This window comes from Neofelis nebulosa, chromosome 12 (genome assembly GCF_028018385.1).
Source record: "Neofelis nebulosa isolate mNeoNeb1 chromosome 12, mNeoNeb1.pri, whole genome shotgun sequence".
In the NCBI taxonomy this organism is placed as follows: Eukaryota; Metazoa; Chordata; class Mammalia; order Carnivora; family Felidae; genus Neofelis; species Neofelis nebulosa.
In genome coordinates, this window is record NC_080793.1 from 37,085,167 (window position 1) to 37,104,419 (window position 19,253).

Below are 19,253 nucleotides of genomic sequence, written 5' to 3' on the forward strand. Positions count from 1 at the left end.
TCAGCAGCTGTTCTCCAACCAAATTACTGTGATATCGAAAGGTGATGCAATTATAAAAAGTGTTCTAATGAATTTTTTACATCCACTTTTGCAAGTATAAATGTCAACGAATGACTCCTAGGATAAAATTAGGAGACACAAGTAGTAATTATGAAAAGAGAAAAGACATATGCTCATAGGCATGTGGCAAATTTCACATTATCTATTTTCAGAAATATTTTACACTGCTTCCATGTAATACATATGTCTGCAAATTCACATCTAAGTTATATTATTATTTAATATAATAATATATTAAATTGAAGGTATAAAGAATTCAATGCAATAGCTAACATAGTTCTCCAAATGAAATTAGGACTTAACACAACAAATAGAAACATTCTGCTAAAAAACAAAAGTAAACAAATGGCCTGCAGATGGACAAAGCTCTCAAAATTATAAACCACCCCAATTTTTAAAATTGGCTAGAAATACTGAGTATCATAAGCTTCTGTATCCCTACATGTTTTAATGGTACAAAGGGCAAGAGACTTGCATCTAGCCCCATTGCTTAGTACAGTTTCCTCTAAATCTCTGGTGCTTACTCTCAGAATCACTCACATTTTCATTATTTTGAATGGAACCAATGTAGGTCATAAATTCTGTGAACTTTTATACCCCACTGCAGTATATTGCTGCTTCCATACATCTAGCAGCCTCTTAGAAACTATTAAATTGTCCAATAAGCATTTATAATATTATGTACAAAGGACTCCATTAGGTATTGTATGGGCTATGAAATAGATAAAATATATGATTTACCCAATTATGGAGATTACATATGGAGGTATACTATCTTAGATATATATTATATACAAATAATTCCAGAACATTAGGTAGAGGGATAATTGAGAGAACAAGCAAGGATATGGCCGATTCCAAGAAGGCAAATAGTCCAACTTGTTTGAAATACAAACTTCAAACAGTGTGAAAGCCTTTAGAGTTCAGAGATACATAAAATACACTTCCTTTTTTCCTTTTAAGGCACTGGCTTTAATCAGAACTGTAAGACTGTGAATGCCAGGCTAGGGAGTCTGAGCTTTATTTTGATGGAAGTGGATATCCCCAGAGAGATTTTCTTCTTTTTGAAGGAGCCGGGGAGGACAGCTATGATACGTTGAAATACCACCTACAAGGTTGTTACAACAGTCTACCCCAAGAGCATAACAATACTGGTAGGAGTAGAAAGGACAGATGCAAGATTTTCCAAGGGGAGAGTCAACAGAGCTAAAAAGAAAAAGCAATCAAAGGTAACTTGAGGGATTCCAGTCTAGTGTCATTCACAAGACAGGCCGTTATGACTCTGGTTTTAGGTTTGCACTTCAGTTGTCACCAGGATGCAGAGATCCAGGTAGACATGTCTAGAAGTCGTGAGCTATAACTTGGATTTGAAGGTTGTCTTCCCAGGGCTGATTAGTTAACAGTTCTGGGAAGGAAAGCAATTATCAGGGTAAGTGTGGACAGAAAAGGGAAGGAATGACCCAAGTCCTTATGGGAGGAGAGGGGAGGTAAGAGAGGATAAGGGCATGAGGCCAAGGTGGAGTCATAAGGAGGTAATGGTCAACAGTGCTGCAAGGCAGTCAAAGGTGGTAAGTACTGAGAAAAGGCCAAAAGATTTAGGTACCATGAGATCCCGGTGAACTTGCAAAGACCAGTTTCACTAGAATGGTAGAAGTAGAGACAAGAGCACAATTAATTACTGAGTGAATGAGAATAAATTATACATTTGAAAATTTGAGTGCCTACCAAAAAGAGAAGATAGGAACTCAAGGGGATACATTAGGTTACAGGACTAAGACACAGATTTTACAATCACAAAATAAGTTTTTAAAGATAAAATGCCAAATGTTATTTAGCTATTGCTTACCTGGCAAAGATGAATTCATACAACTCCAAATTTCAACCTAAAATTGTAATCACCAAAAGGCTTTTATATAACCAGTTCCTAAATATGACAATCCATACAGAAATTATGTACAGCTAATTTGATTATGTTTGTCTCTATTTAATCAATGTTCTAAGACTACATGAGTATCAAGCAGCTATTCAAGGGGAAAAAATAAAACTGAGATGCAAAAATATTGCTTGCTCTTTTCCCATCTTCCCATCTAAGAGCACTAATGAGGAGTCTGGGTTCTCAGGATGCTTACTGGAATCACTGTTTCTAAGCAAAAGACAAAGTGTCTGTAGAGCGAGTAAAAGCAAATGTGTCAGTCAGAATTGTTTGATCAACATTTCCCGCCTCACATAATGCAAGCTACCGTATCTAAAAAGGCTGTCTCATGTAAGCTCAGACTTCCTGAGCCTAGCCCATGAATATCCCGAACACTGAGAATGGCCCAGCACTGGAGACATGTTAAGTTACATGATTCAGACAGGCAAGCCAATATATCTATAGTACACCAAAAAATGGGAAGATAGGAATAATGAGAAGTCACACATTTCCCCTTACCCCAAATTTAACTTTTGAAAATCAAAATAAGATTTAGTTACTATGGTTTTCATAAAATTGTCAAAATAATGAGTAAAATTCCAAATTCCAGATAAACTTTATAATGAAATTTAAAGACTGCAATACATGCACATTTAATATTATTTTTATAACTACATCATAGGATAAATGATAAAAGATGAAAGATAATATCTACCGAGCAATCTGTGTGATGATCTTTTTAAAGTACCTTGCTAAATCGAACATTTTAATCTGATCACAACCTCAAACCATTTTGAAAAATTTCCTGAATCAAGGAGTTAACTCATTAGATGGCTTCATTTAGACAAAAGCTTCCATAGTTAAGTTAAACAAGACCTACCATTGTTTCAGGGCAATAATCTGGGGCTCGCTGTAACAGATGCTTTAGTCGGGATTCACTTTTTGAGGAGAATATCTATTTGACAAAACAAAACAAAACAGAAGGTTTTTGTGGCATTTTTTTTGGTAAGAAATAAGAATGGGCAAAATTTATTGTCCTCTATACTTATCCGTTGTCTAGAATATTTTCCAACTTCCTTTTATAAATGGAAAACCTTTTGAAAGATCTAAATTAAGCTGAGCTAACATCTCTTAAAAGGTTGGTTAGTTTGGCAAATAATCAAGAAAGTCCATATATGCAAGTCTAGACCCTTTTGTAATGACCAAAAATGGAGAAAACCGGGCTACCAAATCTGTTGGAGAACAAAGGAGAAAAAGAAAGAAGAAAACAGAAAAGAAAAAAAAAGTTCATTCTAAACTGTTCTATAAACTGCTTTTAGTTAACTGATGACAATGTAAAACAGATTACGTCATATCCTTGATATCAGTGACGAACAAATTTGTGAATAGCATTATGGCACAAACTTCCATAAAATGGCATTAAATAGAGACAAAGTCATGGTGGGGGGGTAGGGGCTTTTATTTTATTTTTTCATTTTTATTTAATTTATTTTTTTTAATTTACATCCAAGTTAGTTATCATATAGTGCAGCAGTGATTTCAGGAGGCACAAAGTCATTTTTAATAAAGATGCTGAGGAGCTGACAAGTTTGTTCACCAGGCTAACTGGCTCTCTTCCAAAATAGAACTTTAATTAATGTGATTACAATTTGATGTCTCAGTAAATTATAAACCATTACATGTATCAGACAGAACTTCATGGTTACCTGCAAACAGTCAAGACTGTGAAATCCATGAATGCTAAGGACAATGAAAAAGGATTTATCTCCAGTTAGTTTTAATAGCCATTTTTCTCCCACACTATCAACTATAATTAATAAGTGACAAGAGCTAGAATATCACCATTTTGCAACCCCTAGTGAATTAATGCATTTAGGCAATTATCAAGAATGGCTGTAATGTTAATTACAAAAAGAGAAAACCAGACACAAACATTATAAGTAAGATCTGCTGAACAAACAAAACAAAACAAAAACCTAACCTGAATCTTATCAAGGCTCTGGACTTGTCTCATTAGGTAACTGCTAGCCATGTGTGACCATCTAAATTCAAACTCAAATCAGTTAAAATCAAATAAAATTTAAACTCAGTTCCTCAAACTTCTCTTTCTCTTCAATCTCTCTTTTTTTTAAGTTTATTTATTTATTTTGAGAGACAGAGAGAGGGAGCAAGTGCAAACAAGTGGGGAAGGGCAGAGAGAGAGGGAGGGAGAGAGAGAATCTCAAGCAGGCCCCACACTGTCAGTGAGGAGCCTGACTCAGAGCTTGAACCCACGATGAGATCATGATCTGAGCCCAGACCAAAAGTGATGCTTAACTGGCTGAGCCACCTAGGCACACCTTTCCTCAACTTCTTCTTTTTTTTTTTTTTTTAACATTTTATTTATTTTTGAGACAGAGAGAGACAGAGCATGAACGGGGGAGGGGCAGAGAGAGAGGGAGACACAGAATCAGAGGCAGGCTCGAGGCTCTGAGCCATCAGCCCAGAGCCCGACGTGGGGCTCGAACTCACAGACCGCGAGATTGTGACCTGAGCTGAAGTCCGACGCTTAACTGACTGAGCCACCCAGGCGCCCCTCCTCAACTTCTTTAAACACATTTCAAATGTTTACCTGGCACATATAGCTGTGGCTACTATACTGGATCACACAGATACAGAATATTTTCATCACTGCAGAAAGCTCTCTGGATAGCCCTGCTTTAAATCTACCTACCACTTACTAAGACATACAGAGGAAAGAGGAACACATTCAATGATATCATGGGTTACAAACAGCATAATTCAGATTGTGAGAAACTCTACAGGATAAATGACCAGATTTATTCATTAAATAAGCAAAGTTAGGAAAGCAGTGTTTCCAAAAGCAGCAGAACTATTTTAAAAGCTCCCTTATGGTGACACTATCTAGGGACCATTTCTGCTTTTAAAAGCTACTGTTCTGGCAGTAAATTTGCAGAAAACTTAATTTGCTATATTGTTTTGACATGAAGTCTCTAGCAGTTACCTAGATGAGCTGAGTCACTGTCTTGTTTTATAATTAGAGAGTATCTTGCAAAATCTTTCTAAATTCACAATATTGTTTGAGAGAAGTTTTAATCCCAGTTAGGTAGCTCTCTAAATTTTAGGCAGTGACAAAATCTACATTATTGAAAACTCTTTAAAAGGCAATTGAGGCCATTCATTCTCAAGTGCCAAGGCCAGCACTACACAACCAAGGGGATGAAAGAAAGGCAGACTTTATGACCAGGTATTGTCTCAGTGGAATTTTACTTAAAAGGTTCAACCAGAAAAATTCAAATTCACAGTAAAGTTTGAAGAGCAGTACAACACCCACATAGTCTTCATGTAGATTACTCATTATTAACATTTTGCAACATTTGCTTTAACTCTCTCTACATACACAGATATTATTGCTATTTTGGAACATTTTGTAATTCATTACAGACATGATCATTTATTCCTAAATTCCAGCATGTTATCTCCCAAGAGCAAGGACACTGTCCTATGTCACTGCAATACAATCACCAAATTTAGGATCACAGCATTGATGCATTATTACTAGAGCCCATACTCAAATTTCACCAATTTATCCCAATAACGTTATTTATAGCATTTTTTTTTTAAATTCCAAGATCACATATTGCATTTAGTGTCATATCTCTATAGTTCCCTTTAATCTTGAAGTTTCTTAACACTGATAACTTTGAAGACTTCAGGCTGTTGTTTTGAGGAATATCCCTCAATCTTGGTTTGCCCTATTGTTTCCTCAATGATTCAGGTTATGCATTTTTGTCAGGAATCCTACTAAAGATGCTGCGCTCCTTTTCAGTGCATCATGTCAGCAGACACACATTAATTTGTTCCATTACTGGTGATGTGAACTGTGATCACTTGGTTAAGGTGCTGTCCAACAGATTTCTCCGAAACAATTATACTTCACATAAACAGTTACATAACCAATAGCCTTAACAATTATTATTTTTTTTTAATTTTTTTTTAAACGTTTATTTATTTTTGAGACAGAGAGAGAGAGACACAGAGTATGAACGGGGGAGGGGCAGAGAGAGAGGGAGACACAGAATCGGAAGCAGGCTCCAGGCTCTGGGCCAGCAGCCCAGAGCCCGACGCGGGGCTCGAACTCACGGACCACGAGATCGTGACCTGAGCTGAAGTCAGACGCTTAACCGACTGAGCCACCCAGGCGCCCCAGCCTTAACAATTATTACATAAGCTTACCTGTTCACATACGTCATGGCACATTTGGTTATCCTTTGAATGATTACAACACAGTGCACCTAGGAGAAAAAATAAACACCAGATGTTGCCCACTGTTAATTTAAAAAGATGATTAAACTAAATCAGATGGCTACACAAAACACTTATTCAACAGATTATTATTCATTTTAACTCAACAAACTTTTACCACATACCTATCACAAGCCAAGGCCAGTGCTGGGTTTGAGGACATGGTCCCTGCCCTAAAGAAGCTTGCAGGCTAACAGGGGAGATGGTCATACATACTTTCTGTGTGCCAGAATTTTACTAAATTTGCTTTATGCATTACACCTCATTCAATCCTTATAATTACTCTATAGGCTAGATTCTATTATTGTGCCTATAATGTAAGACTAAGCGATAAAAAGGAAGTGAATTTTGTTTTGGACATGTTAAATATAAGGTTCCTATCGGACACCCAGATGGAAATTCCAGTAAAGTCAGAAAATTCAAGCCTGGATTGCAGGTAAAGTCAAGCCTAAAGATCCAATTTGGAAGTCATCAGTATAAAGGAGGTATAGTACATGGAAACGAGTGACATTGTCTAGGGAGAGTTCTAGTGAGAAGTGACCACAGCACCAAATTCAAAAAACACAAAATCTGAGACATGGGAAGGAACAAGGAAAGAGACAGAGATGCAACAGTCAGAGGGGTAGGTCAGCCTCGAGAGAGTAGCATTAAGAAGAGGGAGGAGTGTCATGCACCCAAACATACAAGTTAGATTGAAGAATCAAAAAAGGAAAGAATCAAAAAAGGAAATGGCCACTTAGTAATCCTCAAAAGGTATTCTGTGGAGTAGAAGTGAATGATACTAAGGAGTAAACCAGAGGTGTGGAAGTATAAACAACAAATATAGGCTCTCAAGAAGTCTGGCAGAAATGGGGGGAAAAAGAGAGTAGCAGTTACAGGAGGAAGCAGGATCAAGTTAAGAAAACCCTCCCTCCCCCTTTTTGGTTGGCCTTGGTCCCTGATTCCTTGGAGAAAGACTCTAAATCCTGGGAATTTCTAGAGTAATAGCTGTATCTTTGTTATGCCAGTGAGGTGGACTCCCCCCTCAGATAGCTTCAGGATGGGGACTGGCCTAGCCAGAAAGACTAGCCTTATGTTCAGAAGGCTGGGGCTTTGAGCCACAGGACATCAGCCCAACCTCCAGCAGGACAGGGAAATGGACATCAAGTTCAACCATATGGCCAATAATCCAATCAACCATGTCTATATATATGATGGAATTCTAATGAATACTAGATATCAAAGCTCAGGGGACCTTTTCTAGTTGGTGAAGATGCTAGTGTGCCAGGAGGGTGACTCTATGAGGAGAAGGCACAGAAGCTCTGCATTTCCTCCCAGACCTCATTCTGTGTATGTCTCTTCATTTGGCTGGTCTTCCTGATTTGTATCCTTGATAATAAAACTGTGATCATAACTATCACGCTTCCCTGAGCTCTATGCATCATTCTAGTGAATTACTGATTCTGGGGTGGTTGTGGGAAGCCCGGATTTATAGCCAGTTGTTCAGAAGTGTGGGTGGCCTGGGGACTCCTAAGTGTGGCTCGTATCTGGGGTAAGTGTTGTGTTGTTCGGCATCATGTCCTTTAACCTGTAGAGTCTGTTCTAACTCTGGGTGGTTAGTGTCAGAACTGAACTGTCATACACACAGTTGTGGAAGAAACAGGAGATTCGAGAAATGAGGTGATTGCTGGAAAGGGATGTGGGTTAAAGAAAAGGCACTGAGTTTGGGGCTAGGGGTACAACAGTGAATAAATGTTATGTTCTCTGACTTTATCCAGTCTGATGGTAGAACAAAGTCTAGACAAGAAGATAGGATACAAGGTCACTCACTAATAAATTAAGAGGAAAGCTGACAGCCTCCATTTTTTTTTAGTGAAACACAGATTAGGTTTGAAAACAAAAAGGGTTGAGATGGGGTTGGGGGCTTGAGGTGAAATTGTAGAAGTGTGGAACAGTCACTTCAGAGAATAGAGAAAGGCAACTATAAATAGGTCCCTCAAACTTGTATTCTACTCATGACTTTTAGTATCTATCCCTCAGGAGAAAAATTTCATGTTCAAATAAACTGGGAAATAAGGACTAAAAAAAGTTACAGAGAATTCCTTACTGCAGGACCAAAGCCTTTAATATGTTTATATATTATTAATCTCCCAAAAAGGGATCCAAGTAGACAGACTTCTCAGAGCACAGAACATTTTTTTCATGCCACTTACTTAAATTTCAGAATACCAATTTGAGAAACATGAAATTAGAGGAAAGGAGAAATGTTGCCAAGCAGCATTACAAGCCTAAGGAAATGCATAAATTGGCTATAAAGATAATCAGTAGGGACATGTTATTATTCTAGAGTGGACCTGACTGGAAAAAAGATACAGCTAGCTGGATTGATCAGGGGCTGTCAAAAGAGACAAGAAGATGAAAATATTTCAGACAGCTGGATCTGATACAATAGTTTAAAACAGAAATTTGCAACATAATCTCTTCAAATGCAATCTATACAATTTCATTACACAAAGTACATGAAAGAAGAGCTTTTTTAGTGAAGGTAGGATTTGTATGGGGGGGAAGGAAAGAATAAATAGATGAATAAAATAAGTCCTCTTTAGATCTTACAAGGAAAGCCTTCTACATTCAAAACTGGAAATTGTTCTCTATAAAACAGTGTCAGAGTATATGATACTACTGGCATATTACTATAGTTTTGTTCCATAGAAGACGATTGTGGGACTGGCTTTCCAATATTATTTCTATGAAAAAAAAAAAAGTGGCTTCAAGTTCTAAACGCTTGACTTACAAATTCTGAAGAATATAAAAACGTCACTAAATCACAAGAAGAAAAAGTCCCTTGTTTGTAAAGCTATAGTTACTTTCTTAGAAACTTTAATTCGAGGGGAGAGGGGGGCAATCACTCATGAGGCTTTCTCAAAACACCCTTTCTTCCCTGCCATGCCATGCTAAGCTTCCCCCCACCCCCATCTTCTAAGATTTAGTTATGTCCCCAGCCTCATTACTCATTAGAATGGGGAGGGCAGGTAGGAAAAAGAAAAACAAAACACAAAAAAGGCTCTCCTGTGTGATAATGATGTACTCTTTTGAAGTCCTGTAGAAATTGCCACTTTCTACTAGCCTCTAACACAAAGGTCATTTGAGGGCAAAAAATCCAGCTGATCGTGAGCAAAGATAACTCAGGATAACATATGGTCCCAATAAGCACAAGCTTAGCAAAAAGTAAACAATCAGGGAGACAAGAGTCTGATTTGGGCCTGGGGATTTTTGAAAAACAGTTTCTTGGAGCAAAGGTCTATTTCAGAACAGAAACAAAATGTGTTATAATTAAAAGTCCAATAACAATGGAAAGTTTTATTAAAAACATAAATATAAAAGCCTATTTTTTTCCTATTTAATAGTTAAGGTCAAATTTACAATGTAGTGACCCCCAAAGTTAAATTTTTAAAATAATTCTTTTTTTTCCACTAAGAAACTCCAAGCTTTGGAAAATAAAAAGAACAATGATCTATAGTCCCACTGTCTTGCCAGAACCTATGTTGACATTTTGACATTTTTCTTTCTAGTCTTTTCAAAAGCCTTCTGATAATTCTGACAATATGGGATTACAGAGGGCAGCCCAAAGTCTTCTGGTAATAACTCCCTTCCCCCTCCCAATGGAGCATTCCTCTGTAATAGTGCATTTCCTCCCTTGAGAGGGCTGCCACCCTCCATGAACAGGCTCAGGGGACCTAAACTCCATCACATTTTCCGTACCCTCTTCTTAACCTTAGCCATTATTACATTGGCGCACATTTTCCTTCCTTTGAAACTTGTTAGAATCTTTAACACTGCATATTTTTCAAGAAATAAATGTCTTCAAATAGACATCAATTCATATGCCTTCATTAAGAATGGGGAGAAGGGATTCAAATGCAATTAACATGGTAATTAAAGGTCTTTGTCTTTTTTAGAGCTATTAAAATGGGTTAATTGGGTCATTTAACAATTAGAATCCAAAAAAACTCTCCAAAGCCTTATGTTTTTATATGGCAATGGATTCTAAAAATACTTTGTATTTATAATTTGTTTTTAAACTAATTTCTTATTCTTCAAGAAAAATAGTTTAAAACCTGCTTATTTGCATGAAATGGAATGGAACAGATAAAGGTAAATTAGTTCAAAATAAAATTTGATATTCACATTATGAAAATACAAAGCTCAGGTGTTATCCTCATTAACAACACATAAGGACAAGTGTCATATTTTGCACTCTTACTCCAAGAGTCTGTAATTATAAAATTAATAAAACAAAAACCCAAACAGATTGCTAAAAGACATGTATATTGGCTTTAAGGAGGTACAATCTAGAAATATGCAAGCAGAATTACCTAATAATTAGAAACATCAAGGTTTGGCTAATAGTTTGGGTCACATGTGTACTAAAGATAGGCAAGTAAGCAGGAAGCACATGCTCCAGCCACAAGGGAAAAATGCAACTTCTAAGACCAACCAGCACTTAAAACAACAAATACACACCCTAATCTGAAACTAAAATATTCATAGAATTATAGGATTTTTGAAGTTAAAAGGAATTTTGCCACAAAAACCTCCTAAAAGCTATAATTCAATTTAGTTAATTAAAAGCTATTCTTGTTTTCTTTTCTAAAGAAAATAAAGATTCCTCCTAATTAATGTCTTCCTAAAGAATTACTAAAACAGAATACACACACACACACACACACACACACACACACACACACACACACACACATATATCCCGCACTGTTGAGAAAAAAACTAAATCTGAGCTGATACTAGAAAAAGTCATTCTAAATAAAAAAGACATGTTAACAAAAAACTGATCTTGGGGCACCTGGGTGGCTGAGTTGTTTGAGCAACCAACTTTTGATTTAGGCTCAGGTCATGATCTCATGGTTGGGTTGGTGGGACAGAGCCCCGCCTTGGGCTCAGTGCTGACAGCCTGAAGCCTGCTGGGGATTCTCTCTCTGCCCCTCCCCTGCTCGCACTCACTCGCCTGCATGTGCACTCTTTCATTCTCTCTCTCAAAATAAATAAATAAACATTTAAAGCAATAAATAAATAAAACATTTAAAAGCTGATCTTACTTTCTTTTTTAACATTTTTTTTTAAAAATTTGAGACAGAGAGAGTGCATATGTGCGTAAGCTGGGGCAAGGGGCAGAGGGAGAGAGAGAATCTCAAGTAGGCTCCAAGCTCAGGCCAGAGCCTGATGTAAGGCTCATTCTTACAACCCTGGAATCTTGACCTGAGCAGAAATCGAGTTGGACACTCCACCGACTGAGCCACCCAGGTGCCTCTGATCTTACTTTTAATCATATTTTTATTTTCAAAACAGCCTGGAAATTGACACTTTTAAAGCATTTAAATGACAACTACATCTTCAACTTATAAGTACATTCTTGCAATCATTATACTTATTCCTTTAAAGATATGTGTATGTTTGGGTTTATATACAAAATATATTATCACCTAAGGAAGAGCCAAACAGTAAAGTGAATACCCATATACGCACTATCTGCATTCAACATTGCTAACATTTTGTCATACTGCTTTATTTATCTAGAAAGATATATGTATTTTTTTCTGAATTATTGGCAAGTTACAGATATCCTTCTCCATTGCCTGCCAAACTGCCAATTATATTCATTTAAATTTTTAAAATAATTCTTTTTTTTCACTAAGAAACTCCAAGCTTTGGAAAATAAAAAGAACAATGATCTATAGTCCCACTGTCTTGCCAGAACCTATGTTGACATTTTGACATATTTCTAGTCTTTTCAAAAGCCTTCTGATAATTCTGATAATATGGGATTACAGAGGGCAGCCCAAAGTCTTCTGGTAATAACTCCCTTCCCCCTCCCAATTACCAATATGACTGCCACATAGACCTTTCATAATGTCACTCTTCTAATAAAGGGCCCACAATGGCCTCTTGCGATTCCAATTCTAAACTTTGCAAATCTTCCTTTAACCTTGCCTTCCCTGACCTTCTATTATTTTTCAACAAGGAAAGCCTATAGTTACCTTGAACACTGCCTTCTGACTGAAATGCTTAGTGCCCTTTCCCTGCTGACCTAAATCCCAAATACTTTCAACTTTTAAATCCTACCTCAACTCTTAGTACCAATAACTCCAAGCTCTGTTTGATTTTTTGGCCCTGATATTCTAGTCAGAACTGGCAACCTTAACATTGCAATCTTCTCTAACCATATCATGTGTGTACTTATGGTATCCCCAGTTTGACTGTAAACTTCTTATATCCATTTAGCATAATGTTCAGCTCAAAAAATGTTATTCATTGGTTAATAAGTAACAATTTCCTAGTTATACAAAGGCTTTTATCAGCAAAAGGTACAAAAAGTTTTATTTCTCCCGCCATAACACTTTAGTACCACATTTCATATGGTGACTAACCCATAATTTAGCAATATCATAAGAGGTTTTGGCCTAAAACAGAAGATAAATTGGACAATCACATACGCAGGCACAGAAGTATGCAGCCAGCTGGGGATGGGCCCTGCAGCCATAGGTCAAGAAGAGTTGGGGCAGGGGAAGCTGAAATTTTATGGTAGTACAGAAACGATGAGTAAAAAGAAGAAGCTGGTTGGTGGAGAGTGAGTGGGAAATGCAAGAGATGCACCGAGAAGCTATGAAAGGTAGAGAGAGACTGTCCCTAACAGCAGTCTTAGCTCCTGGCAGCTTTCCAGTTCCCACAGCAGCCCTCAGGGCTGCTCTGCTGAATTTCCTACCTTTGGATTTCCATGTGTCTCCCTGTTAGATGCTACACAACTAGCCCCCAATCCTGAGCTACCTTGGTTTCTGTTCCCTTAGGGGGTCAAAAAAACCTTAACCTAGACATTCATCATTAAGAAACAACTAAAGCGGGGGCGCCTGGGTGGCTCGGTCGGTTAAGCATCCGACTTCGGCTCAGGTCATGATCTCACGGTCCGTGAGTTCGAGCCCCGCGTCGGGCTCTGTGCTGACAGCTCAGAGCCTGGAGCCTGTTTCAGATCCTGTGTCTCCCTCTCTCTCTGCTCCTCCCCTGTTCATGCTCTGTCTCTCTCTGTCTCAAAAATAAATAAACGTTTAAAAAAATAAAAAAAATAAAAAGAAACAACCAAAGCAAATGACTCTCCTAAGGTCCTCCTCACGGATGCTAAAGCCAGTATTCTTGGATAACTCCTTTGCTCATTCTATGCTGCAGGCCTCCCATCTATAAAACAAAGAACCTAAAAGTATAAAGTCTGGCTCCCAGTGGTATATTCCATAATGAGAAAGTTTCTCTTAATACTATACTTTTCTTGATGTCTTCATGTTATCTGTGTGCTTTACAGCACCCATCACATTATGTGCTATATACTTGACTAAATCACATTTTTCCTCAGAAATACTCTCCAGATTTAGAATATAAACTGATACATACTACTATAATCACATAATGTTAGCAGTGTAGATATACATATATTGGTGATATTTAATGTCTGAATTTCCTACTAAACAATAAACCCCATGAAAGCAGAGACTATGTTTTTGCATCACTTTGTATCTGGTGCCTATCACGGTGTCTGGCACTATTAACAGCTTAACAAATATTTGCTTAATGGATTACGGACAGGTATGAAATTTAGCTTAATGAGCAATAGACCTAGGGCAGTTATTCCTAATATCTATCTTAAACATATACAAAAACAGAACTTTTGATGCTCTTGGCTCACCTGCCAACTCTCCTCTAATGTGCTCCTCCCCATCTTCCCAACTTCAGTAAATGGCATCATGTTTTACAAAATTGCTCAAGGTAAAAAATCTACAAATAATCTTTAATTTTTCCTTCCCTCACTTCCCACATCCAATCCATCAGCAATATATCTTGAACCTCTCCTCTTCTATCTCCACCATCACTTCACTCTAAGTCACCATTATCTCCTGCTTCTACTACAGAGGTCTTCTAGTCAACCTGCTTTTACTCCTACCCTACCATAATCACATTTTTTTTCATTCAGCAGCTAGAGTGATCTAAAATATAAATCAAAGCTTATATCTCTTACATAGTAGTCTACCAGTTTCTTTCTGCACAATAAAATAATGCACAATAATCCTTATGTGTCTTTTTGCAAGGCTCAGCATCGTTAGCTCTAGCCTACTCTCCTGCGCCCTATGCTGCAACCAAACAGTTCCTTCTTGCCTTAGGGCCTCTGCACTTTCTGGTCTCTATCTCTGTCTTTCTTAAGACCTTTAGTCTTCAGATTTTGCTGCTGAACTTTACCTTTTCAAAGAGGCCTCTCTTCTCATCACTATGTAAAGAACTCCCCCCTCTACTCACACAATTCTGTTATCAGCTGGTTTCCTTCATAGCATACTTATCACTATCAAAAATCATTTTATTTATCTGTTGATTGTCTATCTCTCCTCTGGTAGAATGGAAACTCCTTGAGAGCAGCAAACCTGTATCTAGAACAGCACCTGACATGTAGCAAACACTCAATAAGTATTTTTCAAATGGACAAACTCGTGTAGTATGCTTTGTTCTTTTAAAAACTACATTTTAAGTATATAATAACCACCTCCTTGACATTGTCCCACTTTTTGTCTAGAAGAGGCACACTTTTGGTGAAAAGTATGATTATTGAAACTGCTTAAATCTAGGGATATGAGACAGGAACTTTTTTCAGCACACCAGAATAAACTGTTATATCTGGTCTATCACCAAGACTAGCTCTTTCCACAATGTGGGCCAAGATATGTCTTTGTGAAGAGAATCTGTTTTTTATTACTTTCCTCTAGATAGTGTTTGCTTTTTTCTAACTTAAAATTCATTACATTCTTTTTCAGGATTCTAGGCTATTACATAATTCCTTAAATGTCAACTTACTGAAATTTAGCCCTTAATGTTATATCTTTCCTTCTTTCATACCATTACAAAACATCTTAAATAGAAACAGAGCTACTATTAGGTGCCATGACACAAAGAGCCTGAGATCTGAGCATAGGGTCCCATCCCATCCTTCAAAGAGAACATTAGAAATGGGCAGGGGTAGGGGGGCAGCGTGTGGGGCTGAGATTGGAAAGTACACTGGGATAGGAAGAGTGGCACTACTCCAATGTAGAGGTGTGGCCAAACTTCACAAGACAAAATAATCACTGAGTAAGTAATATCATTCCTTCACCCCCACCCCCAGGAATAGCAATAAATATCTCTAAGAACAAATAAGACTTGTAAAGCCTTATACCAGAGGATACACGAGTACCCAGTCTTGGAGAGGAAAAAGAAGACTGATCAGGAATAAAAGCCAGGCAGGCCTTCAGTGAAATACAATTTAATATTTTGTTCTCAGTTTTTATTTAGGATTGAAATCCACAGTGGAAACTTTTGTCCATTGTATTATTCAATATCTTTTATGTAAGGACCAGGCAATACATGCTTCCTAGAATTTAGTACAAGGGACAAATCTCACTTTTAGCTCAAAGTTGAAATTTTTTTTTTTTTTTTTATCAAACAATGCAAACTCTATGCTGTCATGGACTTTTAGAGCTGGAAGGGTCTTTAGAAATTATCTAGCCCAGCATTTTCCAAAGCATCCTTTAGGTGTCATGAACAAAAAAAGAGCTCTATAAGCAAACGAATCTCTTTTTTTCTATAATTGTTGAGATACAAATCAGGTTACATTAGTTAAACAAGAAGGCCATTAGACTGAGGTAGTTTTAATGCCTCAGTAGCCTATTTATACAGGCCAAAACCTAAGTTTATAATACCTCAAGATTAAGAAATCGAAACCTAAAGTCAACCAATCACAAACAGCCACCTGGGCTTTCTGGATAAGGCAACTTCTTAACCTATAGCCAATCAAATAATTTCCTTGCTTTGCTTCCACATCTTCTTTATGAAAATCTTTCCTCCAGCTCCTGTCACTTCCCATTCAGTGCTATTGGATTCAAATCAATTTTTGCTCAAATAAACTCTTAAAAATTTTAATATGCCTTAGTTTATACATTAACAATCATGACCACTAAATTCACCTTTTGACTTTTATTTATTTTTTAAAGATATCCTTTTAAGTAATCTCCACACCCAACCTGGGTCTTGAACTTACAACTGGAGATCGAGAGTCACATGCTCTACTAGCTGAGCCAGCCAGGCTCCCCCTAAATTCACCCTTTTAAAGAGTACAATTCAGGGCGCCTGAGTGGCTCAATCGGTTAAGTCTCTTGGTTTCCAGTCAGGTCATAATCTCATGGTTCGTGGGTTCGAGCCCCACATCAGGTTCCACAGCTGGCAGTTCGGAGCCTGCTTTGGATTCTCTCTCTCCCTCTCTCTCTCTGCCACTCTTGGCTTACTCTATCTCTGTCTTTCTCAAAACAAATAAACAAACTAGGGGCGCCTGGGTGGCTCAGTTGGTTGAGCGTCCGACTTCAGCTCAGGTCATGATCTCGTGGTCTGTGAGTTCGAGCCCTGGGTCGGGCTGTGTGCTGACAGCTCAGAGCCTAGAGCCTGCTTCAGATGCTGTATCTCCCTCTCTCCCTGCCCTTCCCCCACTCATGCTCTGTCTATCTCTGTCAAAAATAAATAAACATTTAAAAATTTTAGGGGCGCCTGGGTGGCGCAGTCGGTTAAGCGTCCGACTTCAGCCAGGTCACGATCTCACGGTCCGTGAGTTCGAGCCCCGCGTCAGGCTCTGGGCTGATGGCTCGGAGCCTGGAGCCTGTTTCCGATTCTGTGTCTCCCTCTCTCTCTGCCCCTCCCCCGTTCATGCTCTGTCTCTCTCTGTCCCAAAATAAATTAAAAATGTTGAAAAAAAAATTTAAAAAAAAAAATAAAAAAATAAATAAAAAAATAAAAATTTTAAATAAATAAGCAAACTTAAAAAAGTAAAGTGTACAATTCAGTTGTTTTTAGTATATTCATGGAGTTGTGCAACCATCACTACTACTTAATTTCAGAATATTTTCATTTTTGTTAAAAGAAACTTCATACCTATTAGCAGTCTTTTTCCCATTCCCTCAGCAAACAAGTTTCTTTACTATAGCATCCTTGGACCCTTTATCGTGACTCTAACATGCTTTGTGAATTTATAAGAGAAGGGTACAATGTGCAGTGTTTCCCAAACATATGTAATAGGTAACATTTCAGTGCTTACTATACGCTATTCTAAATTCTATACATGTATTACTTCAATTAATTCTCACAATAAAATCCAAAAGGTACCGTATATAGTAACTGTGGATATTAACACACAGAAAGATTAAGGCTAAGTAACTTGTTCAGATATTCTTAATTACTCCACTTTAATATTTCCCACAGAATCAACTGGTTGTGGGATGAGAATGGACAACTAGTATTCTATGGGCCATAACTTTGAAATGCTTTAGATCAACTTAATGAGAAAAAATGGGGCCCAGAAAGGTAAGCTGACTTAGCCAAGAATACACAGCATATTCCTATTTTCTCTCTTCCTCTCCTTTGATTTCTAACTGACAGCTAAATTTGGAACCCCATTACAATTAACTATCTAATCCCAAGTTCCTGACACAATTCTCGCCCACCTTTAAATACTTTATTTTCTTAAAACAAAAACAAAAAAAACCTTTTAACATTGTAAACTGCCTTAAAACCTTGTTGGGATTGATTTTGCTCTTTCTACGTGTCTCTGCCTGTAGGCAATGCACATCCCCACCACTCTGCATGTATAAATCCCAGCCATCTTTCAATGTGTGCGCAGTTGGAGGATCTCTCAATTTTCCTCCTACCCTCGATGGATGTCATGTCTCTCCCTCTGTGCACCCACAGCCTTCCATCTCCTCTGGACACTCTGGCCTTGAATTCCAGCAGCTTGTGTCCGGCGGTACCCCACCTCCTGGCCAGAGAGCTCGCAGAGGGCAGGAGTTGGCATCAACTCCTAAAGCCTGGCACGTGGGAGATACTCTACCAGCACTGAACAATTTCTTATCCATTCTTGGTTTAATTCCTCAAGAGCAAGAACACAGCTCTCCTTAAGCCTGCTAGCCGCCCCCCCCCCCCAAAAAAAAAAGCAGAGTTTACTGATTTTTAATCTGTCTCCCGCCAGAGCCCAGCGCTGCCTTGGACACACAGTGCACCACCGCGGGTGGCAGCAGAAGTGGATTTAGCAGGCTCGGGCCGATTCTCTTCAGAGACTTGAACCTGGCAGGCTGTGGGCCCCATCAACGCTCGCCGCCCGAGGTCTGCCCTACTGAACCGAGGGTCAAGTTACAACTGGCCAGGGCGGCGGTAAGGCGCCTGCACCTCGGAAATCCCATCCAACCCTCGCCACCGTTCCGGGCGAAGGCATTTCACCCTCTTCTGACAGAGACCTGAGCCCGGTGTGGGGTTGAGGGCCGAGACGGGGGCCCCCTGCCCTGTGGGTGACAGAGCAAGGCCTCGAACCCGGGTCACTGCTCCCAGGGCAGCAGATGACCGCGGCGGACAGAGCGGGAGTGGGGAGGGCTCCTCGCTCGTCCCGTCTCGACGCCCCCTCCCGCCCACTGGGACCTTCGGACCCTGGGTCACCGCACTAGGTCCAGGTCTGGGGGTCGCGCGCACCCCCGCCCCCTGCTCCGCGCCATCTTGGAGAGCTGGGCGGCCGCCCCGGACCGCCCCGAACCGTTGCTCCAGCAGTTACTCACCCGCACTGCCCGGGGCCAGGCCCCCTGCCACCTCCGCGACCTCCGCCACGGCCAGGAGAAGCAGCAACGCGCCTCGTCGGGAGGCCGGGACGACCGCCATGTCCGGGCCAGGGGGTCCGGAGCCACGGGATGCTCGGACCCAGCCTGGCCGCCGCGGCTGCTCGCGGAGGCCCCGCCCCGGCGCCCTGGACCTTTAGTGACTGGCTGCGGAGCGCTCTGGCCCCGCCCCTCGGCCTCTGGGAGGTTCCAAAACCTGCTGGGGGCGGGAACATTCCCGAGACCCCAGCTCTTTGTTAGGACACAGCTGTGTGACGGCTTGTGTAGCGGAGTCC

General features: G+C 39.4%; 1 protein-coding gene across 1 annotated transcript in view; it reads right to left on the reverse strand.

Moving 5' to 3' along the window:
- The window catches only part of RECK (reversion inducing cysteine rich protein with kazal motifs), an 81,092-nt gene extending 61,992 nt beyond the window's left edge, over positions 1 to 19,100 (reverse strand). Inside the window, exons 1-4 of the mRNA XM_058694924.1 lie at positions 18,922 to 19,100; positions 6,209 to 6,267; positions 2,853 to 2,927; positions 1,907 to 1,943 (exon numbers count right to left, since the gene is read on the reverse strand). Of these exons, the coding sequence (XP_058550907.1) occupies positions 1,907 to 1,943; positions 2,853 to 2,927; positions 6,209 to 6,267; positions 18,922 to 19,021 (271 nt within the window). The 5' untranslated portion in view covers positions 19,022 to 19,100. The remainder of the gene's footprint in view (positions 1 to 1,906; positions 1,944 to 2,852; positions 2,928 to 6,208; positions 6,268 to 18,921) is intronic.
- Between the last annotated feature and the right edge of the window lie 153 nt (positions 19,101 to 19,253).